General features: G+C 46.5%; 1 protein-coding gene across 1 annotated transcript in view; it reads right to left on the bottom strand.

Annotated features, from left to right (window-relative positions):
- Positions 1 to 24,671, bottom strand: part of GALNS (galactosamine (N-acetyl)-6-sulfatase) — a 41,838-nt gene that overhangs the window by 11,632 nt on the left and 5,535 nt on the right. Inside the window, exons 5-12 of the mRNA XM_062500216.1 lie at positions 23,135 to 23,278; positions 22,209 to 22,275; positions 21,971 to 22,098; positions 21,107 to 21,246; positions 19,807 to 19,910; positions 13,968 to 14,104; positions 11,394 to 11,496; positions 3,931 to 4,052 (exon numbers count right to left, since the gene is read on the bottom strand). Of these exons, the coding sequence (XP_062356200.1) occupies positions 3,931 to 4,052; positions 11,394 to 11,496; positions 13,968 to 14,104; positions 19,807 to 19,910; positions 21,107 to 21,246; positions 21,971 to 22,098; positions 22,209 to 22,275; positions 23,135 to 23,278 (945 nt within the window). The remainder of the gene's footprint in view (positions 1 to 3,930; positions 4,053 to 11,393; positions 11,497 to 13,967; positions 14,105 to 19,806; positions 19,911 to 21,106; positions 21,247 to 21,970; positions 22,099 to 22,208; positions 22,276 to 23,134; positions 23,279 to 24,671) is intronic.

Genomic DNA, 24,671 nt, shown 5'->3' with positions numbered 1-24,671 from the left:
ATATAAAATCTTTGTGATGTTCTTGACTGGTAATGCAGTATTTCAGTAAATGTCTGTATAAACAATAATCTGACTCAGATAATAAAACTGACAACTGCTGGTGAAGATGGTACCAACAGATAATTTTACTGAATTTGTCACATTGGAGAAACAAGTTCCCTCTGTGGTACTTAGCACACACACACCACAACCCAAAGATAACAGAATCTGGCCAAGGGAAAACACCTATCAGATCTTTTAGTTCTGCATTTGGATAAATTTGGTAACAAGGGCAGTTATTGCATCCAGGGAGGAAACAAAGCCCAGACTCAGGGAAATGCTTCTGCTTTCTGTGCTGCCCAACACACATTCTGAGTTAAAGTTGAGAGCTATAAAAAGAGATTTTCTGTCCCCCAGCCTGCACTGATCTAGGTGACAAAAAGGCACAAAGGGTTCACTTTTCACCACCAAGGATGAGGTAACTCCTACACAAGGGTCTAAAGGGGCTCCAGAAGAGGGACTTTGGACAAGGGGTCCAAAGAGAGAGGCAGGACAGAGGGACAGATGGGATTTTGGGAAGGAATTGTTTCCTGGAAGGGTGGGCAGGCCCTGGCACAGGGTGACCAGAGAAGCCGTGGCTGCCCCTGGAAGTGTTCAAGGCCAGGCTGGACAGGGCTTGGAGCACCCTGGGACAGTGGAAGGGGTCCCTGCCCATGGCAGGGGGTGGCACTGGATGAGCTTTCAGGTTCCTCCAACCCAAACCACTGCAGGATTCTGTGACATTTCAAGGCAAAGGAGCAAACACAACTGTGCCCCTTGGCAGCAGATGGGGGGCAGGGGGGGATCCAGCCAAATCCAGAGGGACAGCAGCAGGAAAGGGAGTCCCAGCCTGGGACTGGGGCTGTTCCCAGAGCAGCTGAAGGCAGGGATGCAGCACAAGAAGGGAACACAAGGGCAGCGTGCTCAGCACTGCCAGACGTGTCCCCAACACGCTGCCAGGACCTGCCTGAGCAGTTTCTCACTGCATGGAAAGTGCTCCTGTGGGAGCTCCTTTTGCTGGGATTGTTTGCAGGCAGGCTCCAGGAAATGCAGTGAACAGTGTGAGGAAGAGGAAGGACTTGTCCTTCCTCACCAAGAATCCCGGGGAGCTGAACATGTTCCCTGCTGCTTCTGGGTCTTGCATCTTCAGGGATCCCATCAGCAGCCACTTCAACAGACTGAAAAGCTTTGTATGGTTTTTGGAAAAATGGGTTATTTATATCAACTCGTCTTCCTAACATAGAATAACAATCATGGAATGGTTTGGGTGGGAAGAGACCTTAAAATTCATCTTGTTCCAACCCTCATGAGATGACCCAAATAGTGGTGGGCTTGGCAGGGTCAGGTTAATGGCACTTGATGGTCCTAAGGGTCCAATCTTAAATATTCCCTGAACCTATAAAATTGCAGCCTTGAAGAACTGTCTCTGTGTGTCCTGCACGTGCAGTGTCACCACCCTGCAAGTCAGGTTTGCTGCTGATTCCTGAGATTCCCTGGTTCTGAAATCCCAAATATAGAAGCAGCAAATCCCTCTGGAGGTGCATGTGATGCCAAGCCCTCCTGAGCAGCAGTGACACCCACTGCTGGTGGCTTTACACGTGACCCCACTCCAAACTCATTTACATCAAAGAGAGATGACAGATTATTAAAACCATTTCAAAGGAGAAGAAAAGGCTGCACTAAATAAGGAATAAATGTAATAAAAAGTGAGCAAAAGCAGGCAGGGAGAGCAGAGCCAGCACATAGGGACAGACAGATGCAGGCTGGGAGCAGAATGCTGGATTCCCTTTGGAGAAACATTAGTGTCGGGACTCCCAGCAGGCTCCCTGCCAAGGGGGATAATTAAGCTAAATAAAAATACACACCAGGAACAGCTCCACAAATGAGGGTAATTTAATTACCACATTCGATAGAGGAGACCCACTTCCCATGAGTTTTCCATTGTGACCAGAGAGGAGACAATAGCAGCAGAACATGCTGGAGAAAGGAAGAGTGGTTTGCTAAAAAGAGGGTTTCTATTAGGGGCTGCATAATAAACACCAGCACAGCTCTCCATAATCGGGTCATAATCTCGCCATAAAATTCAATCAAGGCAACAGCTTGTGAATATCCAAAAAATCAATGCAACCATATGAGAAATGATTGCAGTTGGAACCCTGGAATTTATTTCAATGCTCACTCCACGGAGGTGGGAAGGAACAGCAGAATCACAGGGAAGCAGGTGCTGCACACACCTCTGAGGGGAGAGCTCCTCTGCCTCGAGTCCAGAGGAAACACAAATAGTATGACAGAATCCCAAAATCACAGAGAATTTAGAGTTCAGAGTTCTAGAGACCATCCAGTGCAATTCCCTGGCAAGGCAGGGTGACCTGGAGCAGGTGACAAAGGTGACACACACAGGCAAGCTACAGTTCAGTTACTGCTACCCATTTCTTTGATTTTCAGAAAAAGAGATTATTTCTATACACTCATTTCCTAAAACAGAACCACAGAACCCTGGAATGGTTGGGTTTGAAGGGACCTCAAAGCCCATCCAGTCACACCCCTGCCATGCCAAGGACACCTTCCATTATCCCAGACTGCTCCAAGCCCTGTCCAGCCTGGCCTTGGACACTTCCAGGGATCCAGGGACAGCCACAGGGTGTGGGTCTCAGCACCATCTCAGGGAGGATTTCCTTCCCAATATCCCACCTAACCCTGCCCTCTGGCAGTGGGAAGCCATTCCCCATGTCCTGGCACTCCAGGCCCTTGGGAAATAAAACAGTTGTTAAACTGCCTGGGTCTCACCTGGAATCCCAGCCCACTTTAGTTTCACTGAGTTGTATTTACAGCCCTGGAGCTGCAGCTGTGCTTTGTTCATTAGTGCTGGAATGCAGAGGGAGCAGAGCTCCCAAAGAGCTTTACCCACTGCTGATGCACCTCTAAAGTGCTCTGTTAAGCGAGAGAGAATGGAAATATTTTCCCTCCCCTCCTCTCTCCAGTGAAAACACTCAGTGGACAGCACAGGCTCAGATCCTCTGGAAGGAATGGGCTGAGTGTGTCCACTCAATTATTCAAACCAGTTGAGTAATTGCAGCCCTGTCAGCTTAGGAAACATCTCTGCCTCTCCAGGCTGCTGCACAAACCCAGTTGTGGGCAGGCAGTCCCAGCAGCACTTGTTCCCTCTTGATTTATTTCCACACTCTCCCTGTCAGAGCCACTGGTGAGGGATGAGGCTGCTTGTCCCTGGATTCGCTGCAGGGAGGGAGGAAAGGAGGGAGGTGGGGACACTTTGGGAGTGTTTTTTTTGGAGGTGGCAGGGTTCTTTGTAGGCTCTTCTGGCTGCTGACTGCATAAATCCTTGTGGGAATCTCTCAGGGCATGGTGTGTGCCAGAGATAAATATTACAATGGCAGGCTTAGAGGAAAATGGATTCAGACAGCCAGGAGAGCCCGAGGAAGGAGCAGGACTGGGCACAAAGTCCTCTTGCTAAAGACCCTCTGGAGAAGCTCCCTTAGCTGGGGTAGGAGACTGGAAGGTTACCAGTCTGCCCTGCAGAGATTCCAGCAGCACACAGCACTGGCTATTTCTTCCCTGGCCCCAAAACTCCCAGCTCCAAGGCACAGCTCCCCAGCAGCTCCGTTTGAATGTGCTGCACTCAGCCCCATCCTGTCCAAAAATTGGTGTTTTCCTCCTCCCTAAGGGGCTGCAGGACACAGAACAGGAACAACCAGGCTGACAAGTCCATGTGCACACCCATCTCACCTGACCACCAAAGCAAGCTTTTGTCTTTTCCTTTTCCAGCAGGAAAGCCATTATTTCCCAGCATTTCTGGGACAATTTTTAAGCAGATTTCAAGAAGCGCTACCAAAGCAAATAAATTTTGAACACTGCCACTGCTGAGTTTTCATAAAACCCCATTAAGTGGCTCACCTTAATGGGTACTTCTCACCAGGGTCCCTGCCCAGGTGGAAGAGCAGGGGCAGGTAAGTGTGCTCCTCCTGGGTGTGCGTTGTCACCCCAGCCACACTCTGGCCAGGACAGAAATCAATGCCCTGCAGGAAAAAGGAGAGAGATCATCAAAGGTGATGCAGGGCAGGCAGCAAAACTTGAGTTGATGCCACTTTCTCCAGCGAAACACCTACAGACCTCAGGATTATTTTAAACCAGGAGTCCACTTCAACCTACAAAACACATTCTGAGCTGATGGGGGAAAATAAGGTGAGCAAGTGGTGTTGCACTGACATAAGAGCTGAAGCAAGGCCATGCATTCTTGTCTTATAAAAATGTAATCCCAATAAAATATTCATTAAAATGAAGCGGCAGAACAAAAGACAAAGAGGTGGAAGCATTTAATTAAAAAAATCTGCACGTGGAAAGGATTTTCTGGCTGGTTTTTATGGCTTTGGAAGGCCCCAGGAAGATGGGATCACTTGGCACTTCTGATCAAAACCAAAACCCCAGGAGAGACATCCAGACACCCTGAGAGACAGCAGGCACCTGAAAGGATCAGTTTCTCCAAGAAATGAAGCAAATTTGGTTAATTTTATAAAAACTGGTGTGTTTTTAATTTGATTCATGGCAAGCTGGTATTGAGGGGCTCACCTGGGAGTGTGACAGTGGGGATGGAAGTAGTGTAGGAAGTGGAGACATTCCCACATTCCTGTCTCTGTGGGGCACAAGGTGGGATTTTCCCTGCAGCAGCAGTGGATTTGAAGGGCACAGCTCCTGGGAACCTTCCAGGGAAGGAGCTGGGAGCAGCAAGGGGTTAAGTGCTCGCTGGGCACCAGAGCTGCCAGCTCCATCTGCCCCCAGCCCTGGCAGCTCCCCTCCCTCCCCAGCAGCTCCCTAATTCCCTAATCCCTGGCCTGCAGCCTCCAGGGCCACCAGAGCCCATTTTAACCCCAGCAAGAGCCAAAAATGCAAAACTCATTTCCCTGGGCAGGCAATAAAGCAGGACCCCCCCAGCCCAGTCCAGCCCAGCCCAGCTCAGCCCAGTCCAGCCCAGCAAGGCCTGGCCCCAACTGGACTTGTTAAAGCTGGGTTTTACAATTCCAGCTCCCACGCTGATCCACACAATCCCAAACTGCCCCAAGACAGGGAGAGCAGGTAAATGGGAACGTTTCAGTGGGAGTGGGAAAGCAGCTGTAGCACTTGCTTAGAAAACAAACTGAAAAGGCTCTCTACAGATGTTGGTAGGATTTGATTGGCAAACAATTTTCTAAAAATACCCCGTGTTTTTAATGGACAGCTGGTCAGTGGAGCAGTTAATATTCTGCTTTTCAATAAAGCAAGAAGTTTAGGAGCCCATGAAATCCCATTTATCTGCACAGGGCTATAGATTCCTGAATCACTGACTGGAAAAAAAAAAGGGAGTTGCTTGATAGGTTGGAGTGGCCCTACCAATAATGGACTTTAAATGGATACAAAACTGATTGACCTTCCCACCCTGTGATGCCACAGGCCTCTGAAACACACAGGGAAAAGAGATTTTTGTGGGCTTTTTTTCCCACAAAAGGACCAGCTAATGAAAAGGTATCAAAGCCTCCATAGCATCCAAATTATAATTTGGATGCAAATCAAACAAGCAATTTAATTAAGAGCCTGCTAATTGGTACAATGCTCCTCGGCTGCAAATGCTTCAGTGTGAAAGATTTTCGTCTCTCGGGTGTTTGTTTAGACATTGCTCTGTTTCTGTTTTATCTTGTGTTTCCTAGGAAATCCTTGTAGCCCAGACTCCACAACAAAATCCCAAAGATTCCCAGGAAAGAAAGTGTTGGGATAATTTGCCTAAAGCCACCAGCCCAAAGCTACCTGTCATTCTAATTCAAGCACCCTCTTGAAAAGCAGTCTAGTAGAGAAAAGTCAAATGAATAAATAGGTAAATAAATAAAACCCCCAATAATACCTTTTTAGGATATTTCTAAGGCATTTCAACTTTATCCCTGCAAATAAAATGGAATATTGCTATTTTTATGTACTCTGTGGGTCGATATTCAACCTGCAGAGACAGTTTCAAGGATTTTACATTCATCAGCAAATGAGTAAAAAAAAATATAAATATATAAATTCAGTATTATTTATTTTGTATAGGTAGGTTTGGTGATGTCTGGAGCTGGAAAAGAGCCAAGAGCTGCCTAAGCCTGTCCTACCCACCAGGATAAAACCACCCAAATCCACTCTGCTGTTATCCCTGAAAGCTGTTTATTGTCAGACTGTTCATAGCAACATGCAGGGATCAATCATTTCAGCACATTCCTAATTTTTGTCCCTGCTCCTTATCCAAGGTAATGGCTGGAATCCCCATCCCTGGAGGGGGGCTCAGGAAAAGACTGGATGACACAGGTTGGACTCCATGACCCTGCAGGGCTTTTCCAACCTCCAGAATTCTGGGATCTGCAGGGTTCACTGGTCAAATACAGCACAAAGGCCACTCCCTGTGTTTCAGCAAACTCTTGGAGCTTTTCTCCTCTGTCACAAAAGCCTGAAATCCAAACCAGAAGCTCCTGTCTGGAGCATCTCCTGCCTTCTAAGGGAGCCCATACAGAGCATCAAGAGCAGCTCAGATCCTGCCCAGCTCTTACAGTGTTTTGCACCACCACAAAAACCTGTTTGCTGCAGGAGAGATTCCAACAATCCTTTCTTCCAATTATTCTGATTAAATCATAACGTTCCCTGCCCACCAGGTGAGCCTTCCAGCGACCACCATCCCTGTCCTTCTCAGCAATCACACAGCTCAGGTTGTTACTCCATCCCTGGGATGCAGCAGCCTTTGGTTGCACAGCTTTAATTTCCAGAGCAAATGGTCCACAGATGCTGTGTCAATATAGACATGAGACAAACACAGCCGGTTGCCAGTTCGGGCTCCTGGCCAAGAGATGGAATCACCACTTGTGTTAACGGGAGCCCTCTGGCAATTCCTGAGCCTGGCTCCAGCCCAGCAGCTCCGGCTGGCAGGAGCCACCCCAGCCCAGCTCTGCCTCCTGCTCAGCTCTCCTCGCTCCACCAGCACCAGCCAGGGCACCAAAAGCAGCTTCACTCTGCAAGGAGGAAAGCGCAGCTGGTAATTATGGCTGCAGTGTTGCTCTTCGCACAGGTTATAAACGGTGTCCTTGCCCTCCTGGCCATTCCCACTGAAATCCTCCTTGGGATGAGCAGTCAGCTCCAAGTGTGGGTGCCAAGCTTCAACCCCGTGCGCCCAAAATTGCTTCTAATGTGTTAAGAGGCTGGAAGAGCCCCGGGAGATGAGCAGCCCCCGGAGATGGGGGCTCCGATCGATGCCTGGTTCCTACGCTCAGAGGACCACAATGAAATGTCATTATTTGTGAGGTTCTACTTGACTTCACATGCCCGGCGCAGAAAAGGCTTTATCGATCCCTTCACGTGAAGGAGAAGGGCAATCGCAGAGCCTGACTGGAATAACCCCTTTGGCATTTCGAATTAAAACAATAGCGGCTGCTGGCAGGAGCCTCCTTTCAAGTCACAGGAGGAATCCCAGTGCAGGCTCCGAAGAAGCTGACAGCACAAAGGTTGATGTTATCAGCTCCTCTCCCGCAACCAAAGGGCGTTTTCCACGTTTTTTCCTTCATTATTTCCCCCCCCCCCCCCCCCTTCTTGCATCAGTGCTGTTGGGAGGCACAAGGGATGCTCTGTGCTGGATACTCTTGGTGGCAGGCAGAGAAAAGGAAATTTCCTTTCTCCTGCTACCTCCCATTCCTGCCTCCTCTACCCAGCACTAAATTAGGAAATTCCTGAGGACTTGCTGCCTACTCTGGTAAATTTATAGAAAACACTTCCCCCCCCCTTTCAGACACCTACTTTTTAAAAACCCCAGCATTTTACTGGTGACTGCCAGGAAAAGTCCTGTGTGTTTTCACTGTCCAAGAGGGATGTCCCCAGGTTTATCCCCAGTTCTCCCTTTGCTCCTGCACATGTGGCTATTTTTATCGCTGCTGATTTTTGCTACAATGGAAAAAAGGTGAACAACAATGGAAAAGCCTGATATCCAACAGTCCTAGAGCACCAGGGACTCAGCCTGGTGTGCAGGAGGGAGATTTTTCTGCCTCTATCAAGCTGTTTAAAAATACAAACACATTTTTCAAGTCAGGTTTTCTTTCATCTCTCTCTGTCCCATTTATCACCTCTTGAATGTCAGAGATGTCAAATTATGTAAACATGAGCCACCTAGATAGATGGAAGGCAGGTAAACAGCTCCAAATAAGCATCCTGTGCAATCCTCAGGGAAAATGTCCCACAGAATGCTTACTCCCACTTGATTCTGTGGAGTGAGCATTCCCTTTATGCCATCAAGAGAACATCCCCCCCCCCCCAAGAATCAAGAAATCCAGTTAATCCAGCAGAAAAGGCAGCATCAAGGTATCCTGCAGCACTGAGAGAGACTACAAGATTTCCTGACAGGAGTCAGACTAGAAAAATAAAATTGCTTGGGGGTTAAAAAATAAACAAACAAAACCTGGGAAGAACAGAACAGCACAATTCATCTGTGTGTCAGATGACAAGTCCTAATCCCAGGCCATAAGGCAGAGGATGCAGACCAGTAAGGGCATGTTGCTGTCATGGGACTGGAGGATGACTGTAAACCTGTGTGCTGCCTGCATGGGATGTTTCCAGAGTAAATATTCAAGTGCCAGATGGAGAGGAGCCTTCAGAGCCCTGTTCTGCTTTGCTAGGCTGTGCTTTCTGCAGGCTGTGTCTCCCTGGTACATTTTTATTTGTGTGTACATCCTTTATTGCTGAACCAACTCACACCCCAGTCAAACACAGCTTTCCAGGTGAGGGGCCACATCCTCCCTCACCATCCTGGTCATCCCAAACAGACCCAGGACAGCCATCAGCTCCCCAGCATCACCATGAAAATGGGGTTCTGGCTGCTTTAATGAGATCATCTCATCTGAAAGTCGAACAAAAATGTGGATTAAACCCAGGGCAACTTTTCTGTATCAGTGACTTTCCACACAGTCAATTAGCAAGGGAATTCTGAAAGTGAAAGGAGAGCTGGCTAAACCCTGTCTGTCAAAATCATGAAATATTCAACTACCCATAAAACAAACCTTTTCAAAATGTACAGGCAGCTGTTTTGCCACAGCTGGACAACTTCATCTCTCTTCCCAATGGATGACAAGAAAACCACATATTCCAGGTCTGAGTGGGGACCTTCACACAGAGAGTTTCATATCTGGAAGTCTCACTGGATTCACAACGAGGAGAGACATCTAAAGACCATACAATTAACAAATCCTCATTAGCTGGAGTTCTAGTGGGATGGCAAATCAACCTTATTGAACAAACAGGCCAACAGTCTGAATTCCAAATGCCACAGATGTGCATGGATTTATAGTTGTTTTTCAAATGGAATTAGCAAACAAAGTGGCCTTTTTGATTCCAGAGTCCAATATCAACACAGCTGGGAAGCCCAGTCACTGAAAGGGGGGACTGTGCTGTAAGGTGAGCTTAGAAACTCCTCCAGCAGGGCTGGGAACTGTGGAACTGCTCTGCATTCTGATTTATTTCTATTTTTAAACTTGTGAGGTTTGTAATTAATGGCTCGAGGACATGAGGAGAATTGGAACCAATCTCAGCCTCAGCTTCCTCTGCATGTTGTTAATGGCTGCTCTGGCCACTAATGTGCTCCAATTTTCCCCACATCAAGCTCATGTGATCCAAGCTGCAGGAAAGAGAGTGGATTTGTAATTGTCTCTCTGATGTACAGGATAATTGCTGACTTTTATCAGACAGCAGTTAAACAAAGACTTAGAAAGAAATAAATATTCCTTAATTGCAGCACTGCCACTGCTCACAGTGGGAGAGGCTCTGGAAGGAGTAGCTGGTCCCCATTATCACTGTTACACACTCAGAGATGTAGGAATGATTTGAGTTCCGTGCAGGGGTTTATTTATTTCCCAATTGGAAGTGTGGGTATGTGCTTTTATCACCACGGAGTGCAAGAATTCCTGTGGGAAGAGCAGGAGGCCACCCCTACACCCAAACACACAGAGGAGCTCCCAGTTCCACCCAGGGAAAACCCTCCACGAGTGATAAACAGGTTTTACTCACACACAAGACAAATAAATGATCTCATTTTATCTGTGTGGAATTAGCACTGAGACAGAGCATAAAATACACTTCTAGAGCCAACTTTCCTTTCCTCCTTGCTCCCTGTAAAACAAGCTTTGACTCCTGAAGCACTGCAGTCTGAAAAAGGACAAACACACACATTTACAGCCCTGAATGGAAATGACTCTCTTGGAGCTGAAGCTTCCTTCTACCCCCAGGACATCCCAATGAAAGAATCCCTGCACTTTTATTTCCACAAATGTCACCAGCACCTAGTTCTGCACCTGTGATGCCTTGAGGACCTTCTATAAGTTCAAAAAAAGGAAAAAAAAAATCATAAAAAAATAAATCGTGCAAACAATCCCTCCCCAAGCCCAGGCTGCTGTCAGGATTGCTGAGAGCTGGGCCTTAATGCTCTGGGTTCCTGTCTGAAGGGATCTGCAGCAAGGAACACGTGTGAAGCTGCCACTCAGCAAATGCCCCAGAGTTTAGAGCCAAGAAAGACACAAAAAGAAAAAGAAATAACAGTGTTAAACATCTGTGATCAGCCAGGAAATAAATAAAATAAATAACATGTTACACATAGTGTGATGTGGGCTCACGGAAGTGCTGATAGCAGATTAAACACATTTATTTGACTGTTTTCAACCACTGTTGTATGTTCCACTGTGCCTTTCCTACAGCTTTCCTTTTAAACCATCATAAACCAAACAAACTCATCCCAGTTCCAAGTTCAATAGTTCAAAATAGGTCTCAGGAACTGTGAGACTTGTGGTCAGTGTGGCATCAGGCTCCAGACTTTCCCAAGGGACCCAAAAGGATCAGGGAGTCCAACCATAGGTGAACATCTAAAAGCTCAGAATTCAGCAGGGAAGGTTTGATATTAAGGGGAATTAAGTGCTGATTAAAAGGACCACCCCTCAGAACAACCTGGAATTTGCTTGTTTTCCTCTCTTTATCCCTGATTTCAGGAGAGGGGGGTCCAGTCCCCTCACATTTTTTAGGATCACAGAATTACTCAGGTTGGAATATCCTCTAGGATCATCGAGCCCAACTGTTCCCCCAGCACTGCCAACCCATGTCCCCAAGTGCCACATCCATGTGGCTGTTAAACAGGGAGATTGGCATTCTACCACCTCCCTGGGCAGCTGTGCCAGGACTGGGCAGCCCTTTTGGGGCAGAAATATTTCTGATATCCAACAGAAACCTGCACAGCAGCTCTGGGAGCTCAGAGCAGACTGAAGCATGGTGACATCCCCCAGTTTACAGGGTGTCTGTCCCCAGGATCCCAGTGACTCCAAGACAGATCTCTGTGCCATTACCTTGCTGTGCTCCTCCCAGGAGTTGCTCCAGGTCCAGTAGTGAGCTTTGTAAAGCCCAGCTCTCACTGCCATCAGCTCATTGCCACGATAATAGAAAATGGGCCTGGAAGGAGAGCAGAGCTGCATGAGAAACACCAAGAGCCCGGGCTCAGCCTCCTGATAAGGGCCACAAACCCCTTAATGGCATCCCACTTCCCATGTGGATATCAGGCAGGAACAGGCTGCCTCCTAATAGTCTCCTCTGCAAGGTTTTCAATTAACATTTCTTAAAGTGTTCATCAAGTTGAGAGCTCACACGGTGCAAGAATGAAACATTATCCAGCTTGGCTGCCAGTGATTGTTAATCCTTGAACTCTCAGCCCCTGGGATTTCCTCTGGAGCGTGGCAGTTTCAACGTCAAACAGCTCTCAAGTGCCTGGCTGGGAGGGAAAAGTGGATTCAGGGGCTCTGGGATGCTCAGGCTCCTGTTCCCAGCTCCACAGCTCTGCCTTGGAGCTGCCAGTGTCACACAGGCAGGGTGGCCATGAGGACACCAGATGCTGGATGACATCTCTGAGAAACTCCACATGGAAAAACCTGGCAGCCAGACATGCTGTGTTTTTAATTCCTCTCCATTTCCCGCCCCCCCCCCCTTCCAAACCTCACTTTGCAGCATGTAAACACACAGCTAAAGCTGCATTTGTTCCCAGAGGTTTCCCTAATTAATAATTCATCCAGGAAATGCATCTCACTCGCTGCATCTGTGCTGTTCCCTGGGCATCCCAGCAAAGTTCCTGTTGGTTTTCCCAACAAAACACTCCTGTTTTTTTTTTTGAGGGAACAGCACAAAATTTTACTGGAAAGAACTATCTGCAGAAGAGGGGGTTGATTTGTTGGTGCAGCTCCTCTCTCCAGCTCTTCTGGGCTGCTGACAGGACATGAGGGTGGAGCTGTTTGTCGCTGTCAGAGGGAACCTTTGTCTTTCCTTCTCAAATGCCACTCCAAAAACGACTCACTCAGGTGATGCCACCTGGAAAAACCTGTCCCTAAATGCAAGGTGAAATGTAAATATCCCTGTGTGAATGGCCTCAGAGCTTTTCTAGCCTCACAGTAACAATGAGACTCGGTCCTTTGTCACCAAGAGCTGCCACCAGGAACAAAGGGGAAACTTCTTTGTCACAGGGAACAAAGGGAGAACGACTTGGTCCCCAGGAAGAACGGGGAAGCTGCGCCCAGAAAAGCCCATTCCTGCATCCTTAACACACCTGGAAAGTGAAATAAAGGCAGCAAGAGAGACCTGCCAAAGTGCAGCACCTGATCTAAACCAGTGCCATCAACATAACCTTCCAAAAATATTCCACACAGCACTCCAGTCTCCTTCTTGCCATCAGCAACCAATATTTGACCAGTTATTATGTGCCCCCCTGACTGAAGGTTTTAGGGTTTTTCCTTTTAAAAAAATACATTTTCTGTTTTGAAGGAGGATTCCAGCTTGTACTCAATATTCTGATAGAAATTATTTATTTTCCCAACCACCCCCCCCCTTCACTTTATCATTTTTAAGCTTAAAAGAACACAACTGCATCTCCTGGAAAGTTTGGGGGGGGGGGGGGGGGCTGTGAAAATTTTGTTCTGGTCATGTCTAGGGGTGAAAAAAAAGGAAGGAAAAAAGCCACAATGTGCTTTAAGTGACTGTTATTGTAACAAACAAGGGTTTGGTGACTGCACTGAAATTCCCTTTTAAAACAACAAAGAAACTTTCCAAACTTCCAGAAGATGGGCCAGGCTGTGTTTGAGGAACCTGCAAAGCTCTTGTCAGGTAACACTCAGGTGTGCTCCTTGCTTAACAGGGACAAAAGGAATTGCACAGCACAAAGGCTCTCATCCAACAAGGAAAATCCAAAAATGTTTTCCACGCTTCAGTTTCCTTGCTATCTCCCAAAGAATATGACTGTAGTCGGATTTCCCAGGCTGCCAAATTCCCGACCAAAATCCCCACTCCAAGACCTCTCTTGACCTCTGACACTTCCAATAAAGTATTTGTTGGCAGGATTTGCTGTCAGATCCTGGTGCCTGTGCCCAAGAGCTGACAGTACAGAAAGATTCCAAGTCTTTCACCCACATCTATCCCTGCAGAAGCATTCCCAGATCCAGGACCTTGGGAAGAGGATTTTCCTGGTGTTCCCAGGTCCTCTGCAGCAGCACAGCCTTCACCTCCCAGCTCTGCAGTAGGAGAAGGACCCAGCACACTCTGGGCAGCTTTTGCAGTGATAAATAATGGATTTTCCCCTAGCCAGGCTCCAGTTCTCAGGCTTTTATCTCCTCTCCTGCCATATGTTGTTCCAGGGATTCCTGCTAACCCTGTGACATTTTCATCTGTCCCCAGACTCCTCTGTATGGCAACATGCCACATGTCAGGAATTCCCACCTCAGCTTGTTCCAGCGGAGCAGGAGCGCAGTGGGAAGCTCTGCTGCTGCATCCATTCACTTTACATTAAATACTCGTGAGCTGGTGTTAAAAAATAAAAAACCAGCCCCAAATTTGGCATCCCTTCAGCCAGGAGCAAGGCTGGCAGCTCTGGGATAATCACTGACCTGTCAATTAGCTTGCCCTGAAGGATGACAGGTAAAAGGTCGATGCCATCAATCTGTCTGTCACTGGGAGGCTGCACACCCGCCAGGGAGAGGCTGGTGCTGAACAGATCCATCACACTGCCCAGCTGATGGCTGACCTGCAACAAAACAATCAACAGAAACACATTTGCAAAGAGCCCTTCAGGAAAACCTATATGGAAAGAGGTTCCCTCCAAAGCTCCCTGAAAAACCTCTCCCTTTGCACGGCTGCAGTCACCAGCAAACTCCTCTGAAAACAATAAAGCAAAGGAAATAATCCCTGTTTCTCCACTTCCAGGGAGAATTTGCATTCTGATTCTTATTTTTTTTCCCCCTCTCTCCTTCTTCTCACTCCTGTGTATCCCTTTTCCAGGCACGTGTTGTCACAGGGCTCAACTTAATTTAGCAAATTCCAGCTCACTTGTGGATTGAAAAATCAGCACTTACACCAAAGGAAAAAAAAAAAAAAAAAGTCCTTGATTTGTTCCCTTCTCCAGGTCATCTCTGGAGTCCAGAATACCCTGAGAGTTCCCAGAAAGCACAGGGATAGATGGATAATAACAAAAAGAGCCTGATGACTTCATCTGCAAACCATTTCCAACAATTCAAGAACTGTAAAGTTGTGGTATTTTTAGTCCATATTTTAATAAGGGAGAAAAACATCTGGGTTTAGCTTCAATGGAGATGTGCAAGGGTTTTTTTCCCCCCTTTTTCCTTACTTGGAAGCCATACTCGCCTCTATGCTTTTAATTATTTATATTTTAAAACCCTACAAAGTCTGTTCTGCCTGATTCTTTCTGAGTCTTTGCTCCCTCCCTGATTGTGGGAGCTGTTGCAGGGTGTTTAATTAGTGACACGCTCAGTTAAAGCAGATACTGCCAGATCAGGAGCACCAGGATGCACCAGCAGGAGATGTGACAGGAAAAGAGCATTTTTAACCACAGCACTTGTTGGGAAACAAGAAACCATTGGATACACCCCCACAGCAGTGAGTACCAAAGCACTCTCTGCCTAAAATCCAAGTCCAACCCCAAGAGAACGATGTTGGGACTATAAAAAGACTTTCAAGCTGTGATTCTTCTACTCACAAACAGACCCCCAGCCTCAAAGCTGACACAAATTATTTAAATGCAACAAATGATGACACGATAAAGGAATTTTTGTGAGATGCTGGCTCAAAATTAAAGATAAAAAACGGGCTACTAAACCTAGTATTAAGAGGCTGGGCTGAACAAAGTGAACACAAAGGAAGAATTAAGAAATTAAAAAAAAAAAAAACTGGAGAAAGCAACATGCAGGGGCCTAATTACAAGTTTAACATTACAATATCACATTACTTGATTACAGTCATTTCAATTTTTAATGGCTTTCATTCATCAGGAGGTGTTGGCAGGAACACATCTTATTAAAGCTGCATGCAAGAATCCTTCCACAATTCCTTGGGAGGAAACAAAGTGCAAAGCTCGAAGCACAGGAGGAAACCTGGCTGTGGAAATTCTTGGGAAGGCAGCTGGATCAGCTGACCAAGACCAACAGGTCCTGAGTTCAGGATTTATCCCTGGCCACTGCCTGGGAAAGGTCCTGCTCAGCCTGGCCTGGGGACAGGGACAAAGGGAGATGTCTCCCACAGAAGCTGTGGCTGCCCCAGTTCTGGAAGTGCTCAAAGCCAGCCTGGATGAGATTTGGAGAACATTTATTCCTTATTTTAGTGCAGTGTTTTCCTCTCCTTCAGATGATTTTAATCATCCAGTCCCACCTCCCGGCTCCAGCAGGGCCATCCCAGAGCACAGGGCACAGGAGGGAACTCCACATGCCCTCTGGGCACACAGGAAAGGTGGAAATCCCTGGGATCATCTCCTGCCCATCCCTCCTGAGCGATGGCTGGGCCCTGGGAGCAGAGCCTGGGCCCTGCTCTGTCCTGTCCCTGCTCAAGGACAAGGCTGAGGTCCCTCTGAGCCCTGTCCCAGGGACATGGCTGAGGTCCCCTTGAGCCCTGTCCCCCCAGGCTGGGCAGCCCCAGCTCACCAGGGCTGAAGTTCAGGCCATGAGCAGCTCCCAGCCCCTCGTGGGCTCGTTCCCACCCGCAGAGCTCCAACAGGAGCAGCTCCCACCCCTCCTGCTCCCCCCACCCAGCCCAGGAGCCAGCCCCTGGCTGAGCCCTTTTGTAATCAGAGCTCTCACAATTCCCACATCTCATCCAAAAGTCACTTTTCCTGGTGTGGCTCCGTCCCAGCGCCTCAATCTTTTGATAAGAGGCAATCGCTGACCCAGGGCTCGTGCCTTTAATGTCACCTCATTTATCCAGAGCGTGAGGACAATCCTGGGGGGCCACCATGCTCCCCTTGTCCCGGCCCTTATTAACCAGCACCAGATGTAGATGACTCTCTTTAATCATCCAATTACGTTCCTGGTCTCAGACAACATTTTTGCCATGAAGCAGAGAAAACTTCTTAAGGAAATTAAATGCCCATGCCATAGCCACTTGGATTTATCTGTGCTCTGCAGCACCACATTGAAGAAGGAAAAAAAGAAAAAAAAAAAAAAGGTTAATATTTCTATAAAACTTTGAAGTATTTTCAGAGAAAAAATAAAAAAATTACCATTTTTCTCCTGTCAACAGGGCTCTTTCATTCTAGTTGCTTTTCTCTTCTATTTATTTCATTTTTTTTCCAAGAAAAGAAAAAGAAAAAATCCAGAGAGGGCAACAGCCCAGAGAAAATAAATAATATATAAATGGAGGGAGATCAGATATTGCTGTATCAGTGAGGAACAGCCGGTATTACGCACGTAAGGACGGATTTTTTTCCCCCTCCTTCCCCCCCTTCTTTTTAATAAACTCTCAGTATCCACACAACGTCTTTAAGAAAATGAAATCCTTTTGCTGTGGGCCACAGCGCTGGAAGAAATAGTCCCCAGTGCTGTTATCAGTGCTTTCAAGCTTTAACTCTGAATCAAAGGCGACAATTAATAAAGTCGCCCCCGCCAGGAATGGAAAGGAGGAAAGCTAAATATTTGAAACTGGGTGAACAAATGTCAGGGTGTTTTTAAATAAAATCCTTTTACAGTTATCACAGCGAGCAGACCTGATATCCCTGTCTAATTCAATTTCAATTTGCGCCCCATGGGAGATAGGGAAGAAAAGGTTGCAATGCTGTCTTTGGGTTGATATGTTCTTTTCTCCTTCAGGAAGCAGGCACGAGAGGAAGGGGAGGAGGGTGAGGGGAGAGAGGGGGAGGATTCAAATACCAATAGAATATGATTTTTTTTTTTTTTTTCCCAGCTGGATCCTTCCAGAAGGCAGATGTGATGTGGGGAATGTTGAAACGCTGATTTGTTGTGAATTCACCTGGAAAACGGAGCCGAGGAGGGAAGTGCAGCGAGGCTGTTTGTGTGGGAATAAATATTCCTGCTGGGGGAGCAGAACTCACTGAGTGTTGATGCCAAGAGCAACACACACTCCTGAGGCATCTTTTCCCCTCCAAAAACCTGCAAACCAGCCAACTGCACCAATTATCCCGAGCTCCACAGAGAGCTGGCAGGTGCTCCCACCCTGTCCTCTCACTCTGTGTGTTTAGATCGAGGTGCTCCTTTATTCCAGCACATGAATGTGCTCTTCAATAAAAACAACCTCCCCCCAAGCCTTATGTTTTAATAGAATTATTAACAAACTGCCAGGCAGAATCATGAAATCAAGGAATGGTCTGAGTCAGAAGGGACCTCAAAGCTGATCCACCCCTGCCATGGGTAGGGACATCTCCCACTAGCCCAGGTTGTTCCAAGCCCCAGTGTTCAGCCTGGCCTTGGACACTTCCAGGGATCCAGGAGCAGCCACAGCTACTCTAGGCAGTTGTTCCAGGGCCTGCCCACCCTCCCAATACCCCATCTAACCTTCTCCTCTGGCAGTGGGAGGTCAGTCCCCCTTGTCCTGCCACTATCTGCTCATATAAAAAGTCCCTTTCCCTCCCGTTCCCAAGGCTGCAATGACATCTCCCTGGAGCATTCCCATCAGCATCAGAAGGAGCTTTCCATCCAATAACTGGATTTCACTGGCCAGAACACAAACTCTCCTTTCCTGGCTGCAGTTGTTCCACCTGAAACAACTCCTGGCCCATCCCTTGCTCCTCAGCTTGAAAGAAACAATCACTGCCCTGGGAGCAAACCCAGCTCAGGAAGGGACTTGACCCTTAAGCTTTGTGCTGAAGTTCAGATCTCCTACGCCTTTGTTTCCTTCAGCTCTTGAAAAGAAGGAGCAACAAGAGACTTTGAAGCAGCTTCCCCATATTTTACAGCTACTTTGAGTGCACAGGACTGGGGCTGAGCAGTTAAAACTCCTCCAGAAGATGGTGAAGCTACAGCAAGGTACAGGAAAAAAAAGCCAAAAATGTAGTGGTGGACACAAGTCTCTCACCTGTGGTCAGGGCTGCTGAGGGAGCAGTGCTGGAGCCTCGAAGGCATGAACACAAGCAGAAAACACAGGTGAGTTTCTATCACAGTTACTGAGCAGCAGATAATGAGGAATTTTTAGTTCAGCACGTGCTTAAGGGTGATACTGGCATGGTGGAGGAGGGATATGGGGTGCACCCCCAAATCTGGGAGCTCCAGGCACAGCTCAGCTGTCCAGCCCACCCTGCACACAAAGCTGTGCACAGCAATGCCTCTTCCCAGGAATTCAAGCAGCAGCTCCCAAAAACTACCTGGGAGAGGGGTCCCAGTCAGGAAGAAAAGCAGGCACAAGGATTTCTCTCTCCTCCTGTTCTTAATTATCCTCAGAATTACTACAATGGAAAGAATTTTTACATTTGGGCATTTTCTCGTCCCCATTTATAATGCATGTTTACTTTTAGCACATTATTTAGTTTGGACCCAGCAAACAAAACACTCAGCTGCAGTTTCATGTTCTCCTTTGCTAGCCCAGGGCTGTTGTACTTGGCTTGCAAAGGCTTTATGGAAATGTTTAAATTTAAACAAAAAGACTGTTTTCATTTCAAATTAGAAAAATAATAAACCATCCTTGGTAGGTTTGGTGAACTCTCGAAAAATAATGAAACCAAGCCACCCTCCTGCCCTCAGCTGCAGATCTGAGCTGCCTCATGGTCCTTCCTAAATGTAAATGATAAATTATCATTAGCCTGCCTCAATTAAACCACCCCAATGGAATGCAACTTCCACAAATGTTTTATTTATGGCCAGTTTGCAGGCTGGAGCACGGTGCCCAGTTAATGAAGGATCACTTTCTGCAGGGCTCAGAGATGCTCACCAGGGGGAGGGGGCTGTGCTGTCCCTGTGATCCTGCAGCAGGATTGATTGCATCCTTCTGTAATGAGAGCTGGGACAAGAGGGGCTGGCAGTGCCACCAGGGGGTTATTTTGAAGTGATCATATCTGCATTTGTGTGCAGGCAGCACAGAGCAATAATGTGGTGTCTAAACCTCTCTGAGTGGAACTTTCATCAAGCACCGAAGTGAGAGATGAGAGGGTCAAACCACTCAGTACCTCAGGGCATGGAGAGTGTGGGGAACAAATCCCTGCTCTTTACACTCCAATTTGTTCAAACACGTGAGAAATATCGAGGTCCAAAAGGGTGAAGGGTTTAAAAAGAGCAGGAAGACAAGAGCAGACCCTGAATGCTCACAGCAAAGTTGAGCACAGACCCTCTAAATGTAAATTTGCATTAAAATGACACCGATTTCTGAGGCAGCAGCAGCTCCTTATTCACCCAAGCACCTGGATTTGGGGCACAAACACTTTGGATTTGGTAAAAGTGTGAAGTAAAGCCCCCAGGGAGCTCTCCACTCCCCGAAGTGCCCAGGGCAGACACTCACCCCTCCTGCAGGGATGTGGCCGGGCCACCAGGCAATAGCAGGCTCCCTCATGCCACCCTCGAAGGTGGTTTGTTTGCCACACAGGAAAGGCCCATTGCTTCCTCCTAGGGACAGAAAAGAATCCTTAAATCCCACAAAAACACCAGCATTTCAAAAGGACATTGTCACCCAGGCTGGTTTGAAATGAATTCTCATTTCTGCATGGATGCTTTTTCAAACAACATGGCCAGAGTAGGGTTTTTGTCATTATTTCCTTGTTTGCTGTGTTGTGGTTTTGTTGTTTTTTTTTTTTTTTCAATATCCATCTGTGATGAAATTTTAGGAGTGTCTTTTCAGCACAGGGAGAAAGTGACAGTCAAACACACCTTGCCATCCACAACCAAATTAAAAACAAACCCCAAACAAACAGGAAATGCCTCACTGGTGTTTTCCTTCCCTCTAAGGGTGTAAACTGCTGTCTGTAACCAAAGGAAATCTGACACTTTCAGGCAGAAATAGCATTTTTTTAATAATGATTTTAAATTTTATAGTACCAGAACAATATTAGATGAAGGTATAAGAGTAAGAAAAATAACCCTGCATTCTCTGAATGGTCACTCTCAGAGATGTCCAGTGCTTTGCAGGAATATCTGGAGTTTTAACCCAACCCTGGAGCTCAGCTGGCCAAGGAACAACCAGGGAGATTTCATAATTGATTCCAGGTCACACAAAGTCAAAGCCAGTGGCTGAGCTGAAGTCAGAACTCAGGTTCAATAACCACAAACCAAGGCTGGCTCCAAAGAGAAGAGAGCAGGTTCTAAAATCAATTTGCAGTGATTTGTTTCAGAGAAACCATCACTTAAACAAAAGAAAATTTTTTAGGTAACAAAAAATGTTTCTCCTCTCGACATTTTTCATGATAGCTAAAGAATGAGGGACTCTTGAACTCACTCTAATTGCTCAGAAGGCTGAAATATGCATTTGGCAGATGGAGAGTAAACACCCTGCTAAGTTACTGAGCCTGGTCCTCAACAAATTACAGAATATTCCCTCCCTGACAGTGCAAATACACACAGGTAACAGCAACACTGGGGCAGCAAAATTTCCATTTGGCCAAGGACACCTCCTCCAACAGTGACCAGAAGCACTGAACATAAATTATCCCAAACATAAACATACTGGTTTTTGAGACATTCTGTCTTCTCATAACACAGACCCCACACACAGCAGTGTTGTTTTCTTTTTTTTTTTTTTTTTCTCCTCAGAGAGAGAGATTTAAGCCTTGATTTCCCAAGGCCAGGATTGTTCAGCTGAGCCTCACCTTGTTTGGGAGCTGAAATGAGAGCAGCCCCGTTATCAGAGGTGAAAAACACAAAGGTGTTCTCACTGATCCCCAGCTGCTGGAGGTGCTTCAGGATTTTCCCAATGCTGTCATCGATCTCTCGCACAGCATCCCCATACCTGAGGCAAAAGGAGATGCAAAACACTCAAAGCAGCAAAATAAAAGGGTCAGCACAATGTGTTCAGTGGATTTGATTTGTACCTGTGCTGCAGAAATCCTTCTCATGCATCAGGTTTTTCTGCTGTCACTGCAAACTTTTGTGTCTCTGGTCTGCAGAGAGCAGCCCCTCTGGGGTATTGAGGGTCAGGCTTTGCTCAGGTGGGAGCCACTCTTGGACAGAGAAATTCAGTCATAAAATTCACAAGGAGAGGCAAACCCACCTTGCCACAGACTGGGAGGTCCTAACTTGGTTTTCCTTACGGCTAGAAACTCTTTGAAGCAACACTCCCAGAGTCTATAGAACTATTTGCCTTCTCCAAACTGCATTTTTAGGAGTGCTTTTCTATTTGCTGGTCTGATTTACAGGCTTTTAAAACAGGCACTAATCATACAAAAGCCTTCTAAAAAATCATCCGTGTCACAGACAGCATTTCATTCCTCACACAACTGGCAAAGGAGCTTAGAGCCTCCCTCCTGCCCCTCGGGTCACGTGAGCTTCAATTCAGATTAAAGCCAAGTTATAAAAGAACAACCCAAGCAAATAATGCATTTCAGCACACAACAACTTGAGGAGTGATCCATCCCCTTGGATCTACCAACCACTGCTCAGGTTGGCTGTTCCAGCTGCTGGAGGTATGAATTAAAACAACCCCAGAAAGCAACATCCCCAAAAGCAGAACTTACAGCCCTCTCTGACTCGTGCCCAGGAACTGCTTGGAGGCATAAACAGGAGCATGGGTAGCATCAATTGCCCAGTATAAAAAGAATGGTTGCTGGCTGGCCTGCTGCTTGCTAATAAAATCCAGAGCTTCCTGTAAACAACAATAAAAATGAATTTATCCTCTGCCATTGAGATTTCTCAAAAAAAAAAAAAAAAAAGCATAAAGTCACCTTGGCTTAGAGGCCAGTACTAAAATAGTACCTGCAGGTAGAGCTGAGTCAAGTTGGCTTCACCTGTCTTCAGATCAATTTTGAACTCTTCATAGTATCTTAAGATAAAAGGAATCAGAGAGGGAAAAAAAAATCAATCCTAAGGAATAAACATCACAAAAAGGATTTTTTTCCCCTTTTATGTTCTTTTTTTCCCCTGCATAAGGAGGTGACAAACAAGTCACAGTTAACACTCAGCAAATTCTCTTCAGATATTGAAAATATGTCACCATAATTGTTCTTATAGGAGAAAGTGGTGACACAGCTTGATCCAAATTAATGACTTTAAGTTTTGGACAAACCTGAGGGACTGGCCTCTTGCTGTAAGGGGTAAAATGCTTAAAAATCACATGGTGATTCAAAAAGACCTGGCTGAAATGTGAATAAAATTTCAGAAGCACACAACAACTTTCAGTGAGACAGAGAAATGCTGGAAGCAGAACTTGGGCTGCTTTGGAAACATTATTTTAGAGGGATCTTCAGCCACCAGTAAAGCAGAGAAAGGGCTGGAGAAGTGCTCAGGGGAGTAGCAGCAGTGAAATGAGACAACACCAGAGTGAAAAATGAATGGACAAGAAGGGCCCAGACTGCAGACTGGGAGCAGGGAATGGAGTTATGCAAACACACAAAATGTTATTCCAAACAGGAAGAGAAGGAACAAAGAGGTCTTTCAGTACAGAATGGGAGCAGCTTCCAAGAGTGGAAGCCTTTAGGGTGCCAGGGATGAGCAAACAGCTCTGGGAGGGCAGCTCCACATCCCTACACCATCCACGTGACACTTGCAGCTTGGTCATGGGGTTGGAGGTTCATTAACCCCAGAATCATGGAATCATGGATGGTCTGGGTTGGAAGGACCCCTAAAGGTCTGTAATGGCAGCAGGGAGAGCAGTGGCAGTGCCAGGCAAGGAGCTGGGTTACCTGCCAACCATCTCCCAGTCCCTGTACACGGGGATGTTGGGGCGCTCTCTGCTGTCGTAGGGCCCAAAGTGACAATTTGGGGACCCAAACCACTCCTCAAAGCCGTGCCTCAGGGGGTGGAACTGGGGCCGGTGCCCCAGGTGCCTGGGAACAAAAGCAACAGGTCAGAGGGAAAATCCTACTGCAAAGAAGTCAAACCTCAGCTCATCAGAGCAGCATGCAAGAACACAGCCTCTGCTTAAAATCAAAACTCAAAGCATTTCAATCACATAAATGACTCCAGAGCAATGTTTTGAGCTCTCTCACACTTGTTGCAAGCACAGCCATGCAGACTCACCCCAGTGCTCACTTATATTCCATTTTATTTACTCTCCAATCACTGTTTTCCATTTTTTCCTTCCACTGGGGTCTTCTCCCATGCTGTCTGATGATCAGCACTGATGGACTACACTGCCCCAAACCACTGCAGAGATGCACATAATGTTTTACTTAAGGATTCTGATCTATGACAAGTCCTTTTTATCCCACTGAGCTGTAAAAACACAAGGCAGAGCTCATGAAATGCACCATTCCATCCTCATCCCCTTTATGGAGCATTCATGCTGCCAAAATGGTACAAAGAGACCTGAATGGAAATGAAATGAGGTTTTTGTGTGCACATGTGGACATAAAACACATTTAGCTACTCCTGATGACAGATCCTCTCTACTGTGCAGCTTGAAAATCCTCCATCCTTAACTTCCAGATGAAGCTCCTCTCTAATCTCCAGGTTTTGGACTGAAAATTCTACATTTCCTGCATTTATAGCACCTTGAAGACACAGAATTCCCATCCTGTCTGTCTCTAAAGGGGATCTTGGCAGCTCAGTGTTTATTTAATCATTGCATCTTCCCCTCACAAGCCTGGATCTGCCCTCCGTGCACCTTGTGCATCCCTCTTTGCACCTTCTCAACATAAAAGGCATAAATTGCATTCCCTGGAGTAAAACGATCCTTGGAGTTACTCTGAGCTGTTCCAAACTGATCTATTACAGAAAAAAATCCTCTTTTCACCTATGATTACAGCTTGATGATGTAACTGCCACTGCAGGTCTGGCCTGCAGGATTCCACCCTTTCCCCATTTGCAGACATGGGAACACAAAGTTATTCCTGGCTGTTTTACAACAGGAGAGATGGAAAAACATCTTATTCTAAGAAAGCCCTAAAAAAACTCACAGAGACATTAAACAAAGACTGAGATCCAGATCAGTCTCTGCATCTTACAGCACAAAAAACTGAGATTTAATGGAACACAACAAATTCCACGCTGGTCGTGGAAAATACTTGACTTGCAAACTTTTAATTAAACCATGGAATTTATTGTCACAGGAAAGCCTGAAAAGTCTTTAGAAGGGATGATGAAACAGTAAGAAAATTTTCTGCTGGAAAACCTCTGTGAGACTCCAGTTTTACCTTGCGTTTCTTTGCACATTTCCAGGGAACAGGTATCACTCCCAGCCGTGGCCAGGAGAAGTTTTCAGATGCACAATAACACCCT

The sequence above is a fragment of the Cinclus cinclus genome, chromosome 11 (genome assembly GCF_963662255.1).
Source record: "Cinclus cinclus chromosome 11, bCinCin1.1, whole genome shotgun sequence".
In the NCBI taxonomy this organism is placed as follows: Eukaryota; Metazoa; Chordata; class Aves; order Passeriformes; family Cinclidae; genus Cinclus; species Cinclus cinclus.
The sequence above is the reverse complement of the archived record's forward strand: the minus strand, read 5'-3'. Positions and strand labels throughout refer to the sequence as shown.